This window comes from Heptranchias perlo, unplaced genomic scaffold, assembly GCF_035084215.1.
Source record: "Heptranchias perlo isolate sHepPer1 unplaced genomic scaffold, sHepPer1.hap1 HAP1_SCAFFOLD_378, whole genome shotgun sequence".
In the NCBI taxonomy this organism is placed as follows: domain Eukaryota; kingdom Metazoa; phylum Chordata; class Chondrichthyes; order Hexanchiformes; family Hexanchidae; genus Heptranchias; species Heptranchias perlo.
Genome location: NW_027139390.1, coordinates 17050 through 36648, shown reverse-complemented (window position 1 = coordinate 36648; position 19599 = coordinate 17050). Strand labels below are relative to the sequence as shown.

At 52.0% G+C, this 19599-nt stretch overlaps 1 protein-coding gene across 1 annotated transcript in view; it reads right to left on the bottom strand.

Moving 5' to 3' along the window:
- coq4 (coenzyme Q4 homolog (S. cerevisiae)) overlaps nucleotides 1–18346 on the bottom strand; it is a 34614-nt gene extending 16268 nt beyond the window's left edge. The window contains exons 1-4 of the mRNA XM_067978741.1: nucleotides 18095–18346; nucleotides 10184–10351; nucleotides 1709–1805; nucleotides 833–935 (exon numbers count right to left, since the gene is read on the bottom strand). Of these exons, the coding sequence (XP_067834842.1) occupies nucleotides 833–935; nucleotides 1709–1805; nucleotides 10184–10351; nucleotides 18095–18242 (516 nt within the window). The 5' untranslated portion in view covers nucleotides 18243–18346. The remainder of the gene's footprint in view (nucleotides 1–832; nucleotides 936–1708; nucleotides 1806–10183; nucleotides 10352–18094) is intronic.
- Between the last annotated feature and the right edge of the window lie 1253 nt (nucleotides 18347–19599).

Here is a 19599-nt window from a genome sequence, read left to right as displayed (position 1 = left end):
CAGCAACTCGCCAAGGCTTCTTCAACGGCATCTCCCAAACCCATGACCTCTACCACCTAGAAGGACAAGAGCAGCAGGCACATGGGAACAACACCACCTGCACGTTCCCCTCCAAGTCACACACCATCCCGACTTGGAAATATATCGCCGTTCCTTCATCGTCGCTGGGTCAAAATCCTGGAACTCCCTCCCTAACAGCACTGTGGGAGAACCTTCACCACACGGACTGCAGTGGTTCAAGAAGGCGGCTCACCACCACCTTCTCAAGGGCAATTAGGGATGGGCAATAAATGCTGGCCTTGCCAGCGATGCCCACATCCTATGAATGAATTTTTTAAAAAGTAATTTTTTTGAAGTGTAGTCACTTTTCTAATGTAGGGAAAGCGGCAGCCACTTTGCGCCAGACAATACCCTTCAGCGAAACTGTCCCTCTGTTACAGAAGTACATGTACACTGCAGTGAAAGTCCATCACCCTGTCCTGCAGTGAGTTAGTGACCACACTACCTGGATATTGCAGCAAGCGCTCACAAGGCAAGAGTCTGCCTTCATTTTACAAAGACAATTGTTCAATTGAAGGCGGTGATGGTGACTGACTACAGTACAGTATACTGCAGTACTCTCCCACTGCCCCAGGTATGATGGACGATGGTGACTGACTACAGTACAGTATACTGCAGTACTCTCCCACTGCCCCAGGTATGATGGACGATGGTGACTGGACTACAGGACACTCCCACTGCCCCAGGTATGATGGACGATGGTGACTGGACTACAGGACACTCCCACTGCCCCAGGTATGAGCGGGATAGGTCGGTAAAATATTAAACTCACATTAACGTCAAGGAACCGGACGTACTCCCTGCCAAATGCTCCTTCAGGTAACTCCCTCAGGCCGGTCAGATCCAGTGTGGATGTGCTGATCCGAGGCCTCTCCCTACAAACAAGAACAGCCAGAGACACAGTGAAATCCTGACACCTCGGAATGGAGAATACTGGGAATATACTGCATTGAAACAGAGACCCCGTCGCCCTGCCCCCTCCCCCTCTCTCACTATTTTATATTTACCACTGTAGTCAGCTCTTTCTGCTATTCCCGCTAAGTTCTAAATATGCCGACTTACTCATTCTCCCTCCTCCCTGTGTTGAAATCAAGATTAATCGCACTGTGTCCTTCTCCTATTGTTTCAAAAGACTTCATACTGTGGAACCGCTCCCCTCTCTGTCTCTCCTTCCTCGCCAAAGTACAGGCTTTAAAACCTAAGCTTGGTCACTCATCCACTGCATCCCGATGTACCATGTCTTCTCCCCGTGTCCTTCACCCACTGTGTCTTGCCCTCTGACCCTTGCCCTGCCCTCTGACCCTAGCCTTTCACCTACTGTGTCCTGCCCTTTGACCCTTCCCCGTGTCCTGCCCTCTGCTCCTTCCCCTTCACCCACTGTATTCTGCTCTCTGACCCTTCCCCTTCACCTGCTGTGTCCTGCCCTTTGACCCTTGCTCTTCACCCACTGTGTCTTGCCCTCTGACCCTTGCCCTTCACCACTGTGTCCTGACCTCTTGACCCTTGTTCTATATTCGGGCTGTACGTTCCCGGCACTTTCTGCTTTTATTTCAGCTTTCCTGTTTTGAAGACAGTAAATAAATGCACCAGCCCTTTTACCAACTCTCACCACCTTTACCCCACCGTGGAAATGGACGGTCACACTTACTGCAGAATCTGGTGTCCCTCAGGGTCGTTTCTCATCCTGTCCCTCATTTTTTGGATTGCTAACTGCCCTGTGGTTTCTCCCAGAACAGCCACCATATCTATGACAAAAAGAAAACAAATCAAATAAACTGAAATACGTGGATGGAGAAAAGAGTTCACATCAGGTAGCACAATAACGTACAGGGGGGAAAGTGAAGACACTTCAAGATGTCGGATCGAAGTTTTGAGGAAAGGTTAATGAGGTTGGGCTCGTTTCCTTTGGAAAAGAGAATGAGGTGATAAACTAAACCATTCAAGATTTTGGAGACAATTGACAAAGTTAAATCAAACTGTTCCCTGTGGTGAAGGGTTTTAATTACAGGGTACAGGGTAAGAATGAGGGGGCAAGGAGTAAGAAGGGAAGTCGGGGGAACGTTATCACCCAGAGGGGAATCGAGTCGTGGATTAAGTTACCAGGGAAGGATACTGAAGGGAACAATGTGAATAAAGGTCGAGAGATGGATTTCTGGAGAAAGATGGGATTAAGGGATACGATAAGAAGTGGGTCGGTGAGGTTGAGGGATTATTGAGAGGGTGGGTAGGTAAGATATATCACAGGCATGGGGGAGCAAGACGTCAGTCGCAGGGCAGAGCGAGGCGTCAGTCGCAGGGCAGAGGGAATTGCTCTTTCCCCAGTTTTCTGCCCTCTCTAGAAGGTGCTGACTGTCACTGGGGTAGAGCTCCGTGGGTAGTGTAGTCTTGTGTATTTTATCCGTGGCCTTTCTTGATGTGCAAGACCAGACAGCAAGTGTTGGCCGGGTGTCTAAGTATGGAGAGTATGACAGCTGATCCTGACGCTGATCCTCTTCTCACACACCAGTGACGTGCACCTTCCCCAGGGGTCACTGGACAGTGACTGGGAGCAGAAACCCTCGCCAATCTACGGGCACTATAGCCTATGGTAGTGCCCCAATTGTTACCATGGCTGAGATCTGCACAGACCAGGGATTAAACCTGGGATTGTGTGTTCTGCACAGATCAGTTGAACACTAGCAGAACCTATAGCCAGGAGGACATCTGGGGAGTGAGAGTGAACGTAACATAGGAACAGAAGGAGGCCATTCAGCCCCTAAAGCCCGTGCCGCCATTCAATGAGATCATGGCTGATCTGTATCCTAACTCCATCCACCCACCTTGGCTCCATAACACTTACCTGCGTTGAAATCCATCTGCCACAGTTTTGCCCACTCACTTAATCTATCAATGTCTCTCTATAATTTTATGCTCCCGTCCACACTACTACTTACTATGCCACTAATCTTTGTGTCATCAGCAAACCTGGATACATGGCTCTCTATTGTGATATCTATGTCATTGATAAATATAGTGAATAGTTGGGGGCCCCAGTGCAGACCCTTGTGGGACATCACCAGTCACTTCCTTCCAATTCGAACACATTCCCATTATCCCTACTCTCTGTCTTCTACCGCCTAACCAATCTCCGAACCAGGTCAATAATTTGCCTTCAATTCCATGAGCTTTAACTTTAGCTAACAGTCTTTTATGTGGAACTTTATTGAATGCCTTCTGGAAGTTATTTTTAAATTTGTTCATGGGATGTGGGCGTCGCTGGCATTTATTGCCCATCCCTAATTGCCCTTGAGAAGGTGGTGATGAGCCGCCTTCTTGAACCGCTGCAGTCCGTGTGGTGAAGGTTCTCCCACAGTGCTGTTAGGTAGGAAGTTCCAGGATTTTGACCCAGCGACGATGAAGGAACGGCGATATATTTCCAAGTCGGGATGGTGGGTGACTTGGAGCAGAACGTGCAGGTGGTGTTGTTCCCATGTGCCTGCTGCCCTTGTCCTTCTAGGTGATAGAGATCGCAGGTTTGGGAGGTGCTGTCAAAGAAGCCTTGGCGCGTTGTTGCAGTGCATCCTGTGGGTGGTACACACTGCAGCCACAGTGCGCCGGTGGTGAAGGGAGTGAATGTTTAGGGTGGTCAATGGGATTCCAATCAAGCGGGCTGCTTTGTCCTGGATGGTGTGGAGCTTCTTGAGTGTTGTTGGAGCTGCACTCATCCAGGCAAGTGGAGAGTATTCCATCACACTCCTGATTTGTGCCTTGTAGATGGTGGAAAGGCTTTGGGGAGTCAGGAGGTGAGTCACTCGCCACAGAATACCCAGCCTCTGACCTGCTCTTGTAGCCACAGTATTTATGTGGCTGGTCCAGTTAAGTTTCTGGTCAATGGTGACCCCCAGGATGTTGATGGTGGGGGATTTGGTGATGGTAATGCCGTTGAATGTCAAGGGGAGGTGGTTAGACTCACTTGTTAGAGATGGTCATTGCCTGGCACTTGTCTGGCGCAAATGTTACTTCTGGAAGTCCATGTAAACTATATCCATAGACATTCTCCTGTCCACTACTTTAGTTACTTCCTCTGAAAATTCAATTACTTTCGTTAGACATGACCTACCCTTTACAAATCCATGTTAACTCTCTCTAATCAGCTCAAATTCCTCTAAGTGCCCAGTCACACTGTCCTTAATTATAGATTCCAATAACTTCCCCACAACAGATGATAGACTAACAGGTCTATAATTTCCTGGTTTCTCTCTCTCACCTTTCTTAAATAATGGAGTTACATTTGCAATTTTCCAATCTAAAAGGGACAATTCCTGAATCGAGAGGGCTTTGGAAGATTATGGCTAAAGCATCTGCAATTTCCTCACCTACTTCCTTTAAAACCCTGGGGTGGAAACCATCAGGGCCTGGGGATTTGTCAGTCTTTAGTGCCATTATTCTTTCTATTACTGTTTTCTTGCTTACGTTAACTTTAATGAATTCCAGTCCTCGATTCATTATTAGTTTCCCTGGAATGTCAGGTATATTCTCCTCTTCCTCTACTGTGAAGACTGACACACAGTAATTATTCAACAAGTCTGCCATTTCCTTATTTTCATTTACAATATTATCCACATCTGTTTTTAAAGGGCCCACATTGCCCCTTTTCTTCTAATATTGTAAAAACATTTTGTGTTAATCTTCATGTCCCTCGCAAGTTTCTTTTTGGATTCCCTTTTTGAAGCTTTTACTATCTCTCCTACTCCCCTTTCCTTTAGTTTAAAATGATCTCTTTCCTCTTTTGTCAACCAGGGCTGTTTTATTTGGTAAATAGAGTTCTTGCCCCTTAGGGGTATATACTGGTCCTGTATTAAGCTAAATTCTTTTTTGAACTAAGTGTTACAAAGAATTACAAAGAATGTACAGCACAGAATCAGGCCATTTGGCCCAACTGGTCTATGCCGGTATTTATGTTCCACGTGAGTCTCCTCCCACCCTTCTTCATCTAACCCTATTAACATATCCTTCTATTCCTTTCTCCCTCATGTGTTTATCTCGCTCCCCCTTAAATGCATCTATGCTATTTACCTCAACTACTCCTTATGGGAGCGAGTTCCACATTTTAATCACTCTCTGGGTAAAGAAGTTTCTCCTGATTTCCCTATTGGATTTATTAGCGACTATCTTATATTTATGGCTCCTAGTTCTGGTCTCCCCCACAAGTGGAAATATCTTCTCTACGTCTACCCTATCAAACCTTTTCATATCTTAAAGACCTCTATCAGATCACCTCTCAGTCTTTTCTTTTCTACAGAAAAGAGCCCCAGCCTGTTCAATCTTTCCTGATAGGTATAATCTCTCGCTCATTTCTGGTATCATCCTAGTAAATCTTTTTTGCACCCTCTATATCCTTTTTATAATGTGGAGACCAGAACTGTGCACAATACTCCAAGTTTAGTATAACTTCTCTGCTTTTCAATTCTATTCCACTAGAAATGAACCCCAGTGCTTGATTTGCTTTTTTTTAATAAATTGTCTTATTAACCTGCGGTGTCACTATTTTTAGTGATTTGTGTATCTGTACCCCTAAATCCCTCTGCTTCTCTACCCTGTTCAGACTCTTATTTTTCAAACAGTATGTGGCCTCCTTATTCTTCCTACCAAAATGCACCACCTCACACTTATCTATATTGAAATTCATTTGCCAATTACACGCCCATTCTGCAAGTTTATTAATGTTCTCTTGTATTTTGACACATTCTTCCTTTGTATTAACTACACCCCCAATTTGCTGTTGTCCACAAATTTTGAAATTGTACTTCTGATTCCCAAGTCCATATCATTTATGCAAATAATGAACAACAGTGGTCCCAGCACTGATCCTTGTGGAACACCACTTCCTACCTTTTGCCAGTCTGAGTAACTACCTTTAAACCATATTCTCTGTTCTCTGTTTTGTACCCAGCTTGCTATCCATTCTGCTACTTGTCCCCTGACTCCACATGCTCTGACCTCAGTCATGAGTCTACAATGCGGTACCTTATCGAAGGCCTTTTGAAAATCCAAATATATTACATCTACTACATTACCCTTGTCTACTCTTTCTGTTACTTCTTCAAAGAAATCAATAAGTTTGGTCAAGCATGACTTTCCCTTCTGAAATCCGTGCTGACTGCTCTTTATTATATTTTTGATTTCTGGATATTTCTCTATTATATCTTTGAGTAAAGATTCCATTATCTTTCCTACCACTGACATTAAGCTAACTGGTCGATAGAACCAGTCCAGGGAACTATCTCCCTTTTTAAATATAGGAATAACATTATCTGTCCGCCAGTCCTCTGGCACTATTCCCTTTTCTAATGAATTTTTATATATATGTAATAGAGCCTCTGCTATCTCTTCCCAAACCTCTTTTAATATTCATGGATACAATCCATCCGGACCAGGGGTTTTATCCTCTCTAAGTTTGATTAGTTTATCAATGATCTCCCCTCTTTCCATCTTAAATGTCTTTATATCTTTTTTGATCTCTTCCTCTGTCATACCCACCGTGTCAGTCTCCCCGATAAATACTGAGGCAAAGTAACTGTTTAATATTTCTGCCATTTCGCTGTCATTACCTGTGAGTTTATCTTGTGCATCCCTTAGTGGCCCTATCCCTATCCTGATTTTTCTTCTGTTATTTATGTGTCTGTAGAATACCTCACTTTTTTTTGATATTCCTTGATAATTGCATTTTGTAGTTTCTCTTTACCTTCCTAATTTTAAAAAAAATTTCTTTCCTAAACTTTTCACATTCCCTTTTGCCATCCTCTCCTTTATTGTCTTATGTATTTGGTGAATGCCGTTTTCTTTAGTTTCAATTTTGCCCTTATTTCTTTATTCTTCCATAGTGTTTCATTCCAGGCTAGTCTGTTCTTGCTTTTTAGTGGAATATATTTCTCCTGAACTCTATTAATCACCGGTTCAAATGTTTCCCATTGCTGTTCTATTTCTTTGTTTGTCAGTAAATTTTTCCAGTTTATTTTCCCTAGTTCCATTCACATTCCCTTAAAATCAGCGTTTTTCCAATTTATTACTTTGTTCTTTGTCTTACTTCTCAATCTTTATCTTAAACCTTATTATGTTGTGATCACTATTGCCTAGATGTTCCCTTACACTTACTTCTCTTGCCTGTTCTGGTTCATTTCCCATTACTAGATCCAGCAGTGCTTCCTCTCTTGTTGGGCATTTTACATATTGGGTAGGAAATGAGTCCTGTACACACTGTAAAAACTCCATTCCCTGTACCCCTTTACCTATCTCTCCCTACCAGTTTATTGGGGGATAGTTAAAATCTTCCATGATTATTATTCTATGTCCTTTACTCATTTCACACATTTGCTTACATATTCCTTCCTCCAGCTCCTTTCCACTATTAGGTGGTCTGTAGTATACCCCTATCAGTGTGATCGATCCCTTCTTATCTTTTACTTCAATCCATATGGATCCTGTTTCTATCCTTCTGTTAGTTATTTCCCTTTTTTCTCCTGCCATTATGTTATCTCTAATTAATACAGCTACTCCACCCCCTTCCTTCCCTATCCTTTATGTTATAACCTGCAATATTTAGTTGCCAGTCCTGTCCTTTATGTAGCCATGTTTTATTTATTCCGACTACATCTGGTTCCTTGCTACAGATTATTGCCTCGTTCCCCTGTTTTATTTTGGATGTTGTATACATTGCTGAACAGGCAGATTAATTCATCTTTAGTAGTAGTTCCTTTTACTTTTACAATTTTTACGGTATCATTTTTCTTATTTATCACTCCAGCTGTGTTTATTTCAGTTATTTTATTGTTTCCCAGTATTTATGGTTTCTACAACACTGGCCTGGACTTTACTCTAGTCCCTTTTTCTTACTCTTGTTTTATCTTTTTTACTAATATTTTTGCCTGAACCCTCCCCCCCCCCCCCACACTTAAAGTCTTATTAACCACCCTATTTATCCTTTCCGTTAGGACTCTGGTCCCATTCCGGTTCAGGTGGAGCCCGTCCCAGTGGTACAGCTCCTTCCTGTCCCAGTACTGGTGCCAGTGTCCCATGAAATGGAACCCTCCATCCTACACCAGTCTTTCAACCCTGTCTTTACTTTCCTGATCTGTTTGTCCCTATGCCAATTCGCACGTGGCTCAGGTAATAATCCTGAGATTACTACCCTGGATGTCCTGCTTTTCAATTTAGTTCCTAACTCCTGATACTCCCTTAGCACGATATCCTCCCTATTCTTTCCTATGTCGTTGGTTCCAACGTGGATCACAACAACTGGACCCTCCCCCTCCCTTTCCAGATTCTTTTCGAGCCGTTTCGAGATGTCCCTACCCTGGCACCAGGTAGGCAACACACCCTTCGGGACTCTCCATCCTGACTGCAAAGAATCCTATCTATCCCTCTAATTATCAAATCTCCTATAACTACCACCTTTCTACTCTGCACCTCCTCCCCTCAGACAGCCCCCTGTTCCATGGTGCCTTGGTCAGCATTCTGACTGTCCTACCCACAGTCTTTTTCCTTATCCTCACAGGTATCAAGTGCATTGTACCTGTTGGACACGACTAGAGTCTGTGGGACATCTTTCTCTACCTCCCCTCTGTTCCCACTACCCTGCTGACTGACGGTCACACTCTCCCCTCCTGTACCTGTGCTTTCCTCCCAGGTGTGACTGGATTCTGGAGAAAACTGTCCAGATATTCCTCCCCGTCCCTTATGTGTCGGAGTTTCTCTAACTCACATTCCAGCTCCAGGACTCTGAGCCGGAGTGTCTCAGGCAGAGTCATTTACTGCAGACATGGCAACAGTCTCACTGCCCACAAACTGCCACAAAATGCAATCCCGACACAGAACCTGCACTGACATTTCTAGTTCTTTTGTTTATTTACTTAGTTTGTTTATTTTTTTTATTTAATTGCTTTTTTAAAAAGAGGTTTCAATTATTTTTTAAAATTTACTTTTTTTTAAAAAAAAGATTATTCTAGATCCTTACCGCAATAGGTTTCTTAATTCCCTCAGCTTCCGCCACTCCTTTCCCTCGGCGCTGATTCTGACATCACTTTTTCAAGTTTCTGCGTGTGGTTGAGTTGGTCGCGCTCTCCCCGCGCCCTCCCCGCGCTCTCCCCGCACCCCGCGCTCTCCCCGCTTTTAATAATGAGCCTCCGAGCTTTATCTCCCCGCGCTCTCGCTGTGCTCTCACCGCTTTTAATAATGAGCCTCCGAGCTTTATCTCCCCGCGCTCTCACCGCTTTTAATAATGAGCCTTCGAGCTTTATCTCCCGCGCTCTCGCTTTTAATCGTGAGCTGCTGAGCTTTATCTCCCGCGCTCTCGCTGTGCTCTCACTTTTAATCACGAGCCTCCGAGCTTTATCTCCCTGCGCTCTCGCTGTGCTCTCACTTTTAATCGTGAGCCTCCGAGCTTTATCTCCCCGCGCTCTCGCTGTGCTCTCACTTTTAAATCTCGAGCCTCCGAGCTTTATCTCCCCGCGCTCTCGCTGTGCTCTCACTTTTAATCTCGAGCCTCCGAGCTTTATCTCCCCGCGCTCTCACTGTGCTCTCACTTTTAATCTCGAGCCTCCGAGCTTTATCTCCCCGCGCTCTCGCTGTGCTCTCACCGCTTTTAATCGTGAGCCTCCGAGCTTTATCTCCCCGCGCTCTCGCTGTGCTCTCACCGCTTTTAATCGTGAGCCTCCGAGCTTTATCTCCCCGCGCTCTCGCTGTGCTCTCACTTTTATTCGCGAGCTGCCGAGCTTTATCTCCCCGCGCTCTCGCTGTGCTTATCTGTAGTTTTACCCGATAACAGTTTTGACCAAATTTGCTGTTGTTAGTTTCTGTCGAATCCCGTTTAAGTTAGCCTTACCAAAATCGAGAATCTTAGTAACTGTTACGTTTCTCCTTTTCAAACCTAACATTGAATTCGATCATATTATAATCACTGTCATAAATGTTCCCCTACTGTTAGATTATTAGCTAAGTCTGGCTTTTTACTCATTACTAAATCTAGTATGTCCTGCCCTCTTGTTGGTTCTACAACATATTGCTCCAGGAAAGCTATCTTGAATACACTCAAGAAATTCACAAATTGAGCTACTCTGCTCTTCCCAATCTATATGAATATACTCACCATGCCGGTATGGATCATACAAAGACATGAAGGCGGAGCCGATGGCCAGCAGCACTTTCTGCAGAGGGTTGGTGGGGATGTGTGTTTGGTACAGGCAGTAATACCTGTCCTCACCCAACGTGTCAGCACTCGCCGCCTGATCTGCGTGCAGCAACCGATTACTGGTATCTGTTACAGACAAGCGACAGTCAATACACTGAACCCAGAGACAAAGAGAGCAAGTTAATGTGGAACGGTGGGGAGGGGGGGGGGGGGGAAGAGAGAGAGAGAGAGACACACACAGAGGGGATCGGGGGGAGAGAGAGAGAGACAGAGACAGAGGGGATCGGGGGGGAGAAAGAGAAAGAGAGACAGAGACAGAGAGGATCGGGGAGAGACAGAGAGAGAGACAGAGACAGAGGGGATCGGGGGGAGAGAGAGAGAGAGAGAGACAGAGGGGATCGGGGGGAGAGAGAGAAAGAGAGACAGAGACAGAGGGGATCGGGGAGAGAGAGTGAGAGAGAGAGAGACAGAGGGGATCGGGGAGAGAGAGAGAGACAGAGGGGATCAGAGAGAGAGAGAGACAGAGGGGATCGGGGAGAGAGAGAGAGACAGAGGGGATCGGGAGAGAGAGAGAGAGACAGAGGGGATCAGAGAGAGAGAGAGACAGAGGGGATCGGGGAGAGAGAGAGACAGAGGGGATCGGGGAGAGAGAGAGAGAGAGACAGAGGGGATCGGGGAGAGAGAGAGAGACAGAGGGGATCGGGGAGAGAGAGAGACAGAGGGGATCGGGGAGAGAGAGTAAGAGAGAGAGACAGAGGGGATCGGAGAAACAGAGAGAGACAGAGGGGATCGGGGAGAGAGAGAGAGACAGAGGGGATCGGGGAGAGAGAGAGAGACAGAGGTGTTCGGGGAGAGAGAGAGAGAGACAGAGGGGATCGGGGAGAGAGAGAGAGACAGAGGGGATCGGGGAGAGAGAGAGAGACAGAGGGGATCGGGGAGAGAGAGAGAGACAGAGGGGATCGGGGGAGAGAGAGAGAGACAGAGGGGATCGGGGAGAGAGAGAGAGACAGAGGGGATCGGGGAGAGAGAGAGAGACAGAGGGGATCGGGGAGAGAGAGAGAGACAGAGGGGATCGGGGAGAGAGAGAGAGACAGAGGGGATCGGGGAGAGAGAGAGAGACAGAGGGGATCGGGGAGAGAGAGAGAGACAGAGGGGATCGGGGAGAGAGAGAGAGAGACAGAGGGGATCGGGGAGAGAGAGAGAGACAGAGGGGATCGGGGAGAGAGAGAGAGACAGAGGGGATCGGGGAGAGAGAGAGAGACAGAGGGGATCGGGGAGAGAGAGAGAGACAGAGGGGATCGGGGAGAGAGAGAGAGAGACAGAGGGGATCGGGGAGAGAGAGAGACAGAGGGGATCGGGAAGAGAGAGAGAGACAGAGGGGATCGGGGAGAGAGAGAGAGAGACAGAGGGGATCGGGGAGAGAGAGAGAGACAGAGGGGATCGGGGAGAGAGAGAGAGACAGAGGGGATCGGGGAGAGAGGGAGAGACAGAGGGGATCGGGGGAGAGAGAGAGAGAGAGACAGAGGGGAATCGGGGAGAGAGAGAGAGAGAGACAGAGGGGATCGGGGAGAGAGAGAGAGACAGAGGGGATCGGGGAGAGAGAGAGAGACAGAGGGGATCGGGGAGAGAGAGAGAGACAGAGGGGATCGGGGAGAGAGAGAGACAGAGGGGATCGGGGAGAGAGAGAGAGAGAGACAGAGGGGATCGGGGGAGAGAGAGAGAGACAGAGGAGATCGGGGGGAGAGAGAGAGACAGAGGGGATCGGGGAGAGAGAGAGACAGGGGGGATCGGGGAGAGAGAGAGAGACAGAGGGATCGGGGAGAGAGAGAGAGAGACAGAGGGGATCGGGGAGAGAGAGAGAGACAGAGGGGATCGGGGAGAGAGAGAGACAGAGGGGATCGGGGAGAGAGAGAGAGACAGAGGGGATCGGGGAGAGAGAGAGACAGAGGGGATCGGGGAGAGAGAGAGAGACAGAGGGGATCGGGGAGAGAGAGAGAGACAGAGGGGATCGGGGAGAGAGAGAGAGACAGAGGGGATCGGGGAGAGAGAGAGAGACAGAGGGGATCGGGGGAGAGAGAGAGAGACAGAGGGGATCAGGGAGAGAGAGAGAGACAGAGGGGATCGGGGGAGAGAGAGAGACAGAGGGGATCGGGGAGAGAGAGAGAGACAGAGGGGATCGGGGAGAGAGAGAGAGACAGAGGGGATCGGGGAGAGAGAGAGAGACAGAGGGGATCGGGAGAGAGAGAGGAGACAGAGGGGATCGGGGAGAGAGAGAGAGACAGAGGGGATCGGGGAGAGAGAGAGAGACAGAGGGGATCGGGGAGAGAGAGAGAGACAGAGGGGATCGGGGAGAGAGAGAGAGACAGAGGGGATCGGGGAGAGAGAGAGAGACAGAGGGGATCGGGGAGAGAGAGAGAGACAGAGGGGATCGGGGAGAGAGAGAGAGAGAGACAGAGGGGATCGGGGAGAGAGAGAGAGACAGAGGGGATCGGGGAGAGAGGAGAGACAGAGGGGATCGGGGAGAGAGAGAGAGACAGAGGGGATCGAGGGAGAGAGAGAGAGACAGAGGGGATCGGGGAGAGAGAGAGAGAGACAGAGGGGATCGGGGAGAGAGGGAGAGACAGAGGGGATCGGGGAGAGAGAGAGAGGAGAGAGGGGATCGGGGAGAGAGAGAGAGACAGAGGGGATCGGGGAGAGAGAGAGAGACAGAGGGGATCGGGGAGAGAGAGAGAGAGACAGAGGGGATCGGGGAGAGAGAGAGACAGAGGGGATCGGGGAGAGAGAGAGAGACAGAGGGGATCGGGGAGAGAGAGAGAGACAGAGGGGATCGGGGAGAGAGAGAGACAGAGGGGATCGGGGAGAGAGAGAGAGACAGAGGGGATCGGGGGGAGAGAGAGAGACAGAGGGGATCGGGGGGAGAGAGAGAGAGACAGAGGGGATCGGGGGAGAGAGAGAGAGACAGAGGGGATCGGGGAGAGAGAGAGAGACAGAGGGGATCGGGGAGAGAGAGTAAGAGAGAGAGACAGAGGGGATCGGAGAAACAGAGAGAGACAGAGGGGATCGGGGGAGAGAGAGAGAGACAGAGGGGATCGGGGAGAGAGAGAGAGACAGAGGTGTTCGGGGAGAGAGAGAGAGAGACAGAGGGGATCGGGGAGAGAGAGAGAGACAGAGGGGATCGGGGAGAGAGAGAGAGACAGAGGGGATCGGGGAGAGAGAGAGAGACAGAGGGGATCGGGGAGAGAGAGAGAGACAGAGGGGATCGGGGAGAGAGAGAGAGACAGAGGGGATCGGGGAGAGAGAGAGAGAGACAGAGGGGATCGGGGAGAGAGAGAGAGACAGAGGGGATCGGGGAGAGAGAGAGAGACAGAGGGGATCGGGGAGAGAGAGAGAGACAGAGGGGATCGGGGAGAGAGAGAGAGACAGAGGGGATCGGGGAGAGAGAGAGAGACAGAGGGGATCGGGGAGAGAGAGAGACAGAGGGGATCGGGGAGAGAGAGAGAGACAGAGGGGATCGGGGAGAGAGAGAGAGACAGAGGGGATCGGGGAGAGAGAGAGAGACAGAGGGGATCGGGGAGAGAGAGAGAGACAGAGGGGGATCGGGGAGAGAGAGAGACAGAGGGGATCGGGAAGAGAGAGAGAGACAGAGGGGATCGGGGAGAGAGAGAGAGAGAGACAGAGGGGATCGGGGGAGAGAGAGAGAGACAGAGGGGATCGGGGGAGAGAGAGAGAGACAGAGGGGATCGGGGGAGAGAGGGAGAGACAGAGGGGATCGGGGAGAGAGAGAGAGAGAGACAGAGGGGATCGGGGAGAGAGAGAGAGAGAGACAGAGGGGATGGGGGAGAGAGAGAGAGACAGAGGGGATCGGGGAGAGAGAGAGAGACAGAGGGGAGTCGGGGAGAGAGAGAGACAGAGGGGATCGGGAGAGAGAGAGAGAGACAGAGGGGATCGGGGAGAGAGAGAGAGAGACAGAGGAGATCGGGGGGAGAGAGAGAGACAGAGGGGATCGGGGGAGAGAGAGAGACAGGGGGGATCGGGGAGAGAGAGAGAGACAGAGGGATCGGGGAGAGAGAGAGAGAGACAGAGGGGATCGGGAGAGAGAGAGAGACAGAGGGGATCGGGAGAGAGAGAGAGACAGAGGGGATCGGGGAGAGAGAGAGAGACAGAGGGGATCGGGAGAGAGAGAGAGACAGAGGGGATCGGGGAGAGAGAGAGAGACAGAGGGGATCGGGGAGAGAGAGAGAGACAGAGGGGGATCGGGGAGAGAGAGAGAGACAGAGGGGATCGGGGAGAGAGAGAGAGAGACAGAGGGGATCGGGAGAGAGAGAGAGACAGAGGGGATCGGGAGAGAGAGAGAGGACAGAGGGGATCGGGAGAGAGAGAGAGAGACAGAGGGGATCGGGGAGAGAGAGAGACAGAGGGGATCGGGGAGAGAGAGAGAGACAGAGGGGATCGGGGAGAGAGAGAGAGACAGAGGGGATCGGGAGAGAGAGAGAGAGACAGAGGGGATCGGGGAGAGAGAGAGAGACAGAGGGGATCGGGGAGAGAGAGAGAGAGACAGAGGGGATCGGGGAGAGAGAGAGAGACAGAGGGGATCGGGGAGGAGAGAGAGAGACAGAGGGGATCGGGGAGAGAGAGAGAGACAGAGGGGATCGGGGAGAGAGAGAGAGACAGAGGGGATCGGGGAGAGAGAGAGAGAGAGAGACAGAGGGGATCGGGGGAGAGAGAGAGAGACAGAGGGGATCGGGGAGAGAGGGAGAGACAGAGGGGATCGGGAGAGAGAGAGAGACAGAGGGGATCGGGGAGAGAGAGAGAGACAGAGGGGATCGGGAGAGAGAGAGAGACAGAGGGATCGGGGAGAGAGGGAGAGACAGAGGGGATCGGGGAGAGAGAGAGAGAGAGAGGGGATCGGGGAGAGAGAGAGAGACAGAGGGGATCGGGGAGAGAGAGAGAGACAGAGGGGATCGGGAGAGAGAGAGAGAGACAGAGGGGATCGGGGAGAGAGAGAGACAGAGGGGATCGGGGAGAGAGAGAGAGACAGAGGGGATCGGGGAGAGAGAGAGAGACAGAGGGGATCGGGGAGAGAGAGAGACAGAGGGGATCGGGGAGAGAGAGAGAGACAGAGGGGATCGGGGGAGAGAGAGAGAGACAGAGGGGATCGGGGGAGAGAGAGAGAGACAGAGGGGATCGGGGAGAGAGAGAGAGACAGAGGGGATCGGGGAGAGAGAGAGAGACAGAGGGGATCGGGGAGAGAGAGAGACAGAGGGGATCGGGGGAGAGAGAGAGAGACAGAGGGGATCGGGGAGAGAGAGAGAGACAGAGGGGATCGGGGAGAGAGAGAGAGACAGAGGGGATCGGGGAGAGAGAGAGAGACAGAGGGGATCGGGGAGAGAGAGAGAGACAGAGGGGATCGGGGAGAGAGAGAGAGAGACAGAGGGGGTCGGGGAGAGAGAGAGAGACAGAGGGGATCGGGGAGAGAGAGAGAGACAGAGGGGATCGGGGAGAGAGAGAGACAGAGGGGATCGGGGAGAGAGAGAGAGACAGAGGGGATCGGGGAGAGAGAGAGACAGAGGGGATCGGGGAGAGAGAGAGAGACAGAGGGGATCGGGGAGAGAGAGAGACAGAGGGGATCGGGGAGAGAGAGAGACAGAGGGATCGGGAGAGAGAGAGACAGAGGGGATCGGGAGAGAGAGAGACAGAGGGGATCGGGAGAGAGAGAGCGAGAAGAGACAGAGGGGATCGGGGAAGAGAGAGAGACAGAGGGGATCGGGGAGAGAGAGAGAGACAGAGGGGATCGGGGAGAGAGAGAGAGACAGAGGGGATCGGGGAGAGAGAGAGAGACAGAGGGGATCGGGGGAGAGAGAGAGACAGAGGGGATCGGGGAGAGAGAGAGAGACAGAGGGGATCGGGGAGAGAGAGAGAGACAGAGGGGGTCGGGGAGAGAGAGAGAGACAGAGGGGATCGGGGAGAGAGAGAGAGACAGAGGGGATCGGGGAGAGAGAGAGACAGAGGGGATCGGGGAGAGAGAGAGAGACAGAGGGGATCGGGGAGAGAGAGAGAGACAGAGGGGATCGGGAGAGAGAGAGAGACAGAGGGATCGGGGAGAGAGGGAGAGACAGAGGGGATCGGGGAGAGAGAGAGAGACAGAGGGGATCGGGGAGAGAGAGAGAGACAGAGGGGATCGGGGAGAGAGAGAGAGACAGAGGGGATGGGGGGGGAGAGAGAGACAGAGGGGATCAGGGAGAGAGAGAGAGACAGAGGGGATCGGGAGAGAGAGAGAGACAGAGGGGATCGGGGAGAGAGAGAGACAGAGGGGATCGGGGAGAGAGAGAGAGACAGAGGGGATCGGGGAGAGAGAGAGAGACAGAGGGGATCGGGGAGAGAGAGAGAGACAGAGGGGATCGGGAGAGAGAGAGACAGAGGGGATCGGGGAGAGAGAGAGAGAGACAGAGGGGATCGGGGAGAGAGAGAGACAGAGGGGATCGGGGAGAGAGAGAGAGACAGAGGGGATCGGGGGAGAGAGAGAGACAGAGGGGATCGGGGAGAGAGAGAGAGACAGAGGGGATCGGGGAGAGAGAGAGACAGAGGGGATCGGGGGAGAGAGAGAGACAGAGGGGATCGGGGAGAGAGAGAGAGACAGAGGGGATCGGGGAGAGAGAGAGAGACAGAGGGGATCGGGGAGAGAGAGAGAGACAGAGGGGATCGGGGAGAGAGAGAGAGACAGAGGGGATCGGGGAGAGAGAGAGACAGAGGGGATCGGGGAGAGAGAGAGAGACAGAGGGGATCGGGGAGAGAGAGAGAGACAGAGGGGATCGGGGAGAGAGAGAGAGACAGAGGGGATCGGGGAGAGAGAGAGACAGAGGGGATCGGGGAGAGAGAGAGAGACAGAGGGGATCGGGAGAGAGAGAGACAGAGGGGATCGGGGAGAGAGAGAGACAGAGGGGATCGGGGAGAGAGGGAGAGACAGAGGGGATCGGGGGAGAGAGAGAGAGAGACAGAGGGGATCGGGGAGAGAGAGAGAGAGAGACAGAGGGGATCGGGGAGAGAGAGAGAGACAGAGGGGATCGGGGAGAGAGAGAGAGACAGAGGGGATCGGGGAGAGAGAGAGAGACAGAGGGGATCGGGGAGAGAGGGAGAGACAGAGGGGATCGGGGAGAGAGAGAGAGAGACAGAGGGGATCGGGGAGAGAGAGAGAGACAGAGGGGATGGGGGGGGAGGTGGTGATCGGGGGGGGGGGGGGGGGGGGGAGAGCGGGGGAGGTGAGGGGGGAGTGGAGAGGTGGGTAGGTGGGTGATCGGGGGGCGGGGCGGGGAGTGGGGGCGGTGGTGATCGGGGGGGGGGGCGGTGGTGATCGGGGGGGGGGCGGTGGTGATCGGGGGGGGGGGCGGGGAGTGGGGGCGATGGTGATCGGGGGGGGGGCGGTGGTGATCGGGGGGGGGGGCGGTGGTGATCGGGGAGTGGGGGCGGGGAGTGGGGGCGGTGGTGATCGGGGGGGGGGGGCGGGGAGTGGGGGCGGTGGTGATCGGGGGGGGGGGCGGTGGTGATCGGGGGGGGGGGCGGGGAGTGGGAGGGCGGTGGTGATCGGGGGGGGGGGCGGTGGTGATCGGGGGGGGGGGGGCGGTGGTGATCGGGGAGTGGGGGCGGGGAGTGGGGGGCGGTGGTGATCGGGGGGGGGGGGCGGGGAGTGGGGGCGGTGGTGATCGGGGGGGGGGGGCGGTGGTGATCGGGGGGGGGGGGCGGGGAGTGGGGGCGGTGGTGATCGGGGGGGGGGGGGGGCGGGGTGGGGGGCGGTGGTGATCGGGGGGGGGGGGCGGTGGTGATCGGGGGGGGGGGCGGTGGTGATCGGTCCGCTGTCGGCCCGGCCCCATTTACCTGTTATGACTCCGGGTTGGGGCCGGTAACCGGCTGCCGCTGCCCGAGGCCGCGACCCCGGGCCTGCCCATACCCCCGGGCCGAGCCTCCATCCTCGGGCTCCGAGTCCCCGCCACGCCCAGGCCCCGCTCCTCAGCACCGTCACCATGGCAGCGACTGGACGGCGGCTCCGCGCCGCCAAAATAGCGAAGTGGCAAAATGGATGGCGGCCGCTCGCTGACCGTGACCTTGGACCTTTGACCTTGATCCCCCAGAGCCCCAGCAGCACCTGGAATTTTGAGCAATGTGATGTTCCCTGTTTGTGTGACTACATTTCATGCAAATTAAAATAAATAGAAACTGTTGACAATCTGAAATAAAAACACTGAGAATGTTGGCGATACAGCAGCTGGGGCAGCACCAGAGGGTGGGAGGCAGGACTCCCACAGGATAATGCCTTCAAGGTGAGGCATTGCATTCCAGACAGCAATGTGTACTCTGACCCCATGTGTAAAAAGAGTCAGTGATCTGGGAGATATTTGTGGCAGGATCAGGTGCTGTGTCACCAGATTGGTTTGACAGCTCAATGTTGAGCCGCTTGCCGCATCCATCAGGAAGGACAGGTTTTTTTTTATGACACTCTGGGGTGCCTTATTGCATTACACATTCATTCCAGATTCCTTTGCAGTGACATTACATCAAGCCAAAGCTCCACACTCTGCCCGAGGGGATTTCTCCCTGACTGCATCCCCCCCGGCATACAATGGCAGGAAGGCTCCAAATGGTTGCCTTCCCCCACTTGACCACTTGATCTTAGCCAAAAGGCCGAGAAGTATCAGAGGGGTGACGATCCCCGGCAGCGGACATGGACGACATCACTCATCTTTTGCTCCGATCAGCAGTCAGTCCACACACTAATGGGCATCTGCGACCCGTTTCAGAGCTGGCCTGTCACTTTATTAAACTAAGAAATACTATGCTAGAAGGGTATTTTAACCCCTTGTGGACTGACTTTGTCTGTCTTTAGTCTCACTGTCTCCATTGTCCTTTAGTTAATTCCATACCTTTTGTAAGTGATGCATCATGGAACCTACCTGGCAATAGAGGAACAGCCTGGGAATTATTTCAGTTGAGATGGGTCCATTATTAGCGGCACCCTCCCTAAAGGAAGGTGCTAGAAGAATGTTTGGTGGTAGTGTCGTAAACCAGTGCTATCCCTCCGCTAGCCCATCTGAACTTGGGCTTCAGTATATTACTCAAACCTGTAAATAAATCAACTAGTATTTTAAGCCTGTATGCAGGTGTCGAACAACGTGGCATTTGCCAGTGGGAGAGTCAGGGGAGGTGTGGTGGGCAGTCCGTGACCTCCAGTGGTTGAGGATGCAATTAGCGAGGAATTGTCAGTCCTGGGTAAGCTGTCCAAGTCCCTTATCCGTACCACAGCATGGGTGTGCTTGCAACAACTGGCATTTATGTAGCACCTTTAATGTAGTAAAATGTCCCAAGAGATGCTTCCAAGAAGCAAT